General features: G+C 34.1%; 1 protein-coding gene across 1 annotated transcript in view; it reads right to left on the reverse strand.

The window, feature by feature from the left end:
- The window catches only part of LOC110266040 (naringenin 8-dimethylallyltransferase 2, chloroplastic-like), a 12,456-nt gene continuing 11,788 nt past the window's right edge, over positions 6,567-7,234 (reverse strand). Inside the window, exon 10 of the mRNA XM_021109759.1 lies at positions 6,567-6,702. Within this exon, the coding sequence (XP_020965418.1) occupies positions 6,661-6,702 (42 nt within the window). The 3' untranslated portion in view covers positions 6,567-6,660. The remainder of the gene's footprint in view (positions 6,703-7,234) is intronic.

Raw genomic sequence — 7,234 nt, forward strand, 5'->3', positions numbered from 1 at the left:
TGCGTGAGGATCTCGCGCACGCATAAAAATGGTATGCATGCAAGTTTCTTGATCACGCAAGAAAAATGTGCTCATCATGCGAGGTTCTTGCTCATGCAATAAAATAGTGCGCATGCAAGCTTTCAGACTATTACTCTTAGATTGCTTTTCGAATATGCTTCTTCGTGCTCCATATTTTTCAATCACTAGAGACTGTTGATGACTTTAAATCTGAAATATTTAAAATAATTCATCATCACAGCAAATGTCACAAAAAAAAAGTTAAGAAATTGACAATTAAAAGTTTGAAAAATATGTTTTTCATACACAACTTTATTGAAAGAAAGATTCGAAAAAAACAGTTAACCAAACAAAAATGGTGTAAATTAGTTGATAAACTTTTAACACATTAAGTGCTACGTTTTTTCTTTTGTCTCATCTCATATTATTATTGTTTGAAATGAGTTAGCTTATCATGATTAATTTTAACAGTTTATCTAATCTAAATTTTGATCACCTAACTAATTAACCATGGTATAACTTTTTTTACAATTTATAAAAATTACTAAAGGGCGCAGTAATTGATGAAAACTGAAAGACATAAGACGCACTGAAGCGACGCATGCCTTTTCAAAATCACATTGAGTTCTGACCCAAGTTCAATGCAATGGTATGACTTTCACATAGCGACTTACCTGAACTCCAACCTTACGATCTTAACTTGGGTAAGGACACTATCCATACCTGTGCTAAAACAAAATTCAGTCCAAGAATCTACTTGGCAATGAGTAGTTCTTATAGAGATTATTAAAATCTGATCTCACTAGGTAACAATATCACAACAAAGAGAAAAGAGGTAACTTTTTATTACTGAAATAAACCACCATATACTCTACTATACTTCCTTGTATTCAATATATATAGCTACACTATAGCATCAAGAATGTAGAAAGATCCACACTAACTAACAAATCTTGAGCTAAACACCAAATAACTACCCAGACTACTAACTAACTAACTATCTGAACTAACTAATTGAGTGTTATCCTTATCAGCCCCCCTCAAACTGATAGTTGGTCTTAAAACAACTCTCAGTTTGCACCTAAACTTGACAAAAGAGGCTATAGACAGGGATTTGGTCAAAACATCCGCAACTTGGTCATTTCCTGGAATATGAACAACATGCAGCTGCCTCTGCCTAATCAAATCTCGAACAAATTGGATATCAATTTGAAAATGTTTAGTCTTGCCATGAAGAACTGGATTTGCAATGAGAAGAACTGTACTGAGATTATCATAGAATACTGTAGGAGTCGTAGCCAGGCCAATTCGCAGCTCAGCCAGTAGATTTGTGAACCAAACAATCTCAGCTCCACAGTCAGCTAAACTCCTAAACTTTGCTTTAGTGGAGGATCTACTGATTGTACTTTATTTCCTACAAGTCCATGACAGAATATTAGTTTCCAAAAATACACAAAAACCAGACACCGATCTCCAATCCTCAAGATTTGAAGCCCAGTCTGCATCAGAAAAACCATAAAGCCTAAAGTCCTGACATTTATGGAAAACCAGGCCCTAGTCCTTTGTTCCCTGCAAGTACCGAAGGATTTGCTTTACTGCTTTCCAATGAGCCAGTTTAGGAGCATCCATAAATTGGCTTACTTTACAAACATCAAATGATAAATCAAGTCTAGTAATAGTTGCATAGTAAAAAGATCCAACTATAGATCTATACAGTTTGGGATCCTCAAAATTCTCAGAGCCCTTGCTTGTGAGCTACAAAGAAGATAGCATGGGGGTTGGCATAGGACTAGCACAATGCATACCTACTTTTGAAAGAAGATCAGTAATATACTTAGATTGAGACAGATACAACTTATCAGCAGTCCTCACTACTTCGATGCCTAAGAAATAATTTAAATTTCCTAAATCTTTCAACAAAAATATTTTGTGTAGTTTCTTAATTATATCATCAATTTCAATAGCATCATTTCCAGTGATAATAATATCATCAACATAATAAAGGATGTAAATAATAGAATTAAAGGTGGTACGAATAAATAATGACATATCAGACTTTGAATTGTAGAAACCAAAGGTTTGTAAAGTAGTACTTAGTTTTAAAAACCACTCCCTTGGAGCTTGTTTCATACCATAAAGGAATTTATTAAGCTTACAAACCTTTGTCGCAGCATCCATTTCAAATCCCAAGGGCTGTGTCATGTAGATTTCTTGATGCAATTCTCCATTGAGAAATATATTATTGAAATCAAATTGTCGAAGTACCTAGTCTCTGGACAAAGAAACACTAAGAACTAAGCTGACAGTGGCTGGCCTAATCACTGGACTAAATACTTCTTCAAAGTTAAAACCTTCACTTTGATAAAAGCCTTGGGCCACCAAACGAGCTTTGTACTTCTGAATCTGTTCATTTGGCAACCTTTTGACAGCAAGCACCCAACGATAGCCTATGATCTTAGCACCTTCCGGTGGAGATACAAGTGTCCATGTGTTGGCCCTAATCAGTGCTTGATATTTATCTTGCATTGCTTGAAACCAATGAGGAATGCTCAAAACAGATTTGGCATTCTTAGGCAACGCTACATCAATAACTTGAGAGTTCAGGCAAGAAAAATGTGCTTTAGGTTTATGAATGCGTGCTTTGGACCTAGTGACCATTTGATGAGTGTTTTTAGGGATAGGGTCGGGCTGAACGGGTGGTAAACAAATCTTTATGCCAGATATTGGAATTGGTTTGAGGAAACAATGGATGGAGCTGTCACAGCAGTATTGATAGGAGATGGATTGGGAGCATCAGTGGACACATCAGGGACAACATCAGTAGATTGCAAAGAATGGATGGAGTCATCTCGCAATACAGGATCAGGAGGCCTAAATGCTAAAGGTCTAAAAACATATTCATTAGGAGAAGCATTAGTAGTACTCCTGAGAGACTCAGAGCTCCCAGAGAATAACAGAGGATATGGATATATATTATCATCAAATAACACATTTCTTAAAACATATACTCTACCAGATGGTGATAAACACTTATACTCTTTATAATTCTGAGCATAGCCTATAAATACACACTGGTGAGACCTATAGCTAAACTTGGTTTTGTTATATGGCCTCAAATTAGGATAACAAGAACTGCCAAAGACCTTTAGAAGAGTATAGTAAGGTTTATGGCCTAGAAGAACTTCAAAAGGTGACTTACTGTGTAAAACAGAGGTGGGTAGTCTATTAATGAAGAAAGCAGCAGTTAAAACTGCTTTATTCCAGTATATTAATGGCATATGTGTAGTAGAGAGCATGGCCAAAGCCATCTCAGTGAGATGGCAATGTTTTCTCTCTGACCTTCCATTCCGCTCATGAATGTAAGGACAAAAGAACCTATGCTCAATCCCAGACTGCTGTAAAAAAAGAAGAAAATGTATTGGAGATATACTCCTTACCATTATCAGATTGTAAACACTTAATAAGGTGACCAGTCAATTTTTCAATGTAAGCCTTATATTGCAAAAAAGCATAAAAAACTTGAGATTTATTCACTAATAGATAAAGACATGTATATCGAGAGAATACATCAATAAAAATTATATAATAACGATATCCTAAATGAGAAATCATGGGGCTAGGCCTCAAACATCAGAATAAATGAGCTGTAAAAGAGAAGTATAAGAAGTCAGTGAATCAGGAAAAGGTAATTTGTGCATTTTGGCATAGGCACAGTCATTACACAACACAGGTATAGAATCATCATTATTAGAAAATTGTATAGAGTTACACAATTGAAGAACATTTTTAACAGTGTTATTAGTAGTGGCATGTCCAAGTCTCTTATGCCACAGCTGAAAATTGAAAGAGGAAACAGAAAATAGAGCAGGTGGGTAGTGTGTAGTGCGTCTTAAAACTACAACGTTGTGAAATTGATAGAGTCCTCCAGTATTAAAACCTTGAAGAAGAATCTTCTTGGTGTGCTTGCACTTTACAAAACAAAATTCATCATGAAACTTAAAAAATAATGCATTATCTTTTGCAAATTTAGAGATACTCACAAGATTCTTAGTAACATCAGGTGCATGAATTAAAGATTACAATTTGAAAAATCTTTCAAAATCAAGGACATGCAGATAAGAATCCCCAATGTGTTTAATATGCATACCTGCTCTATTACCTATATGAATATGTTTAGGACCCGAATATTCAGAACACGAGAGCAGATTTGACTAATGAGGAGTAATGTGATGAGAGGCCCCAGTATCAAGAAACTACGCTGGATTAGAAACAGATGAAGGAACTGGATATAGGCAGAGGGATTATGGAAAGATGATGATGGTGGGGGTGGAGTTGCTAAATGCAAAGAAGAAGCAGAAGAGGAGGAGGCATTGAGCTGTGAAAATCATGAGATCTGAGAAGGGAGAGGGTGTTCTTGATTGAATCGTTGGAAGCAATACCACTTAATATGACCAAATCGGCTACATACTTGACATTGAGGGCGATTATTGTTAGCAAAGAAGGCACGACCACCTCTGAAGAATCTTCCACCATGCCCCCTTCTATCCCTAACACTTCTATCAGCAGAGGATGAAGAAGGGATTGCAGACTGAGTGAGATGTGCTTGAGCAAGAAACAGCTCAGATTTGCAAAATTTCTCAAGCATATCATCATGAGATAGAATGGACATCTCAACCTTTTGAAGAGAATACAGCTCAGGTTTAGTAGAAACGGTAGTAATTAGGTTTTGGTAATCTTCATTGAGTCCTTCCAAAAGGGCATCAATATGTTCATCAGTAGTTAAGGAAAAATTCAAAGACGCTAAAGAATCAACAATTCTCATGATTCTTGAGACATAGTCAGCAGTAGGAAGACCTTGTTTCTTTGTAAGCTTCAGCTGAGTTTTCAGCTGCTTGATCCTATATCGAATCGATTTTGAGAAATAATCCTCAATTCTATTCTAGATATCAGAAGCAGAAATACAACCTCTCATTTTGTTTTTAAAGGATTCATCCATGGAAGCATGAAGCAAATAAATAATATTGTAATCTTCTTGCCTCCATCGTTTGTAATCGGTTGATAGAATACTAGTAGCTCGATCAGCATCGGACGCATACTGTGAGGGTATTCTATCAGAGTGTAGATGATCTTCAAGGGATTGCCCAAAAATTACAGCCAAAGCCTGTTGTTGCCAAGTCTTATGATTATTTTCATTGAGCTTGTCACCTATGAGATAATCAAAGGATCGTGGAGTGAATGACGAATTAGAAAAGGAAGAGATGACTGAAGAATCTGAATTAGCAGCACTAGTAGCCATGAATCATGTACAAGAATGAGGCTCTTGATACCATATAGAGATTATTGAAATCTGATCTCACTAGGTAACAATATCACAACAGAGAAAAAAGAGGTAACTTTCTATTACTGAAACAAACCATCATATACTCTGCTATATTCTCCTGTATTCAATATATATAGCTAACTAACTAACAAATCTACACTAACTAACAAATCTTGAACTAAACACCAAATAACTGCCTAGATAGACTACTAACTAACTAACTGTCTGAACTAACTAATTGAGTGTTATCCTTATTAGTTCTAAAGTTAGGACGCTCCCTACAACTTGACCCCAACAGTGTTAACTCAATACGCGTGTGACCTCGTTCACACAGGTCGAACCGACTAAGATACAGGTCTTTAAAATCTGTATTTGACCTACATTAGAGAACAAGCCAAAAATTCTCCTCACTACTTCAGTTATCACCACTAAACTGATAGTCAACTTAAATATAGGAATAACTTTTTACTTTGTAAGAGACTAACCATTTATTAATATCTAAAGTCATTCTTATGAATTGAGTAAATTTTATCTACAAACTCTATAAATATTTTAACTCTCATTTTAATAGGTATAAACAAAATGATGGGCCAGTGCAATTACGTCTACAAAGGAAAGTATATGAGAAAGTCAAATTATGCTTCCATTCAATTTATTTTGGAAAGATTTTTGGAAGCAATAACAATGATTTTGGATATTAAATTTGTAATTAATTGTAAAATATGATGTTCGCTCACCACGAAAGAAAAAATAATTTCGTTAGGTAACTAACAAAAGTTTAACCAATAACAAACCAACAAATATTTTTAAATTATACTCTATATTAATTAGTTGTCATTAAAATATCTCTCCTTTAAGCAAAATCCATGTTAGCCAAAGAAGGAAGGAACGGTAGTTGTAGAGCAAAATTTAAATCATAAATGTTATTGATATATTATATATAATCATCTGGTACATATATGCATTCAGTTGAAACTACTATTGGTGTACACCATATATGCTGGCAATGACAAGCACGGTTATCATGTCTTTATTTATTTATTTATTTTTTCCTCTGATAGTTCAAATTCTCACAAGGTTCCAAATAGGAATTGAGGATATTCAAATACAATATTACAAAACCACAAAACACACAGGACAACATACATCCAAAACTATAAGGATATAAAAAAAATACAATACAAACATGATAGATGGCAAGCATCAACATAAATAAAATGAGACAAATAACATATTAAAATACAAATAATATAAAAATCAGCCTTCTTCAGAAGAGCAGTTTCATAGGACATGTGCCTTGGCATCATCTCTTAAACAACATTTCTGTTTCATTTTCATTTTCATCTAACGAGAAGTGTAACGATGTTTTCCACATAAATGAGCTGCAGAAAAAAAAAACCCAGAATTGTAATTATTTTACAAGCATAACAACTTGGGTGTCTATGTATTGTAAGTGAAACTGAATTTATTGAGTACTCATACAAGGTAGCTAACACTACTTCTGTGTTTTTTTTTTTTCTACTACTACGATAGATATACTAACATTAAATTTCAACCAACCAGACAGCTATAAATAATAACGTATAGTAGTTTGATCTATTTCTTTGTAGTAATGTATTTTTCCACTTGGATTTAGAGTTCACTACTTTCAAATAAATAAACACAAATTATTTTTTTTATTCCTCAAAACACTTAAAGACAAGAGCTATTGCATTTCAAAAATCCTGGTAAACATAGAAAATGAGTCAGCATATTAAATTTGTGTATATTTTTATGTGTTACTTCACTTCTTTTAAATAAAATGATTAACTATCAAAATATTCAAATTTTTTATAATAATATAATTAAACTTTTTCACAAATACACAAACAAGACCACTATATTTTTTTTTATAAATTTTATTCATATTTTGAT

This window comes from Arachis ipaensis, chromosome B08 (genome assembly GCF_000816755.2).
Source record: "Arachis ipaensis cultivar K30076 chromosome B08, Araip1.1, whole genome shotgun sequence".
Classification (NCBI taxonomy): Eukaryota; Viridiplantae; Streptophyta; class Magnoliopsida; order Fabales; family Fabaceae; genus Arachis; species Arachis ipaensis.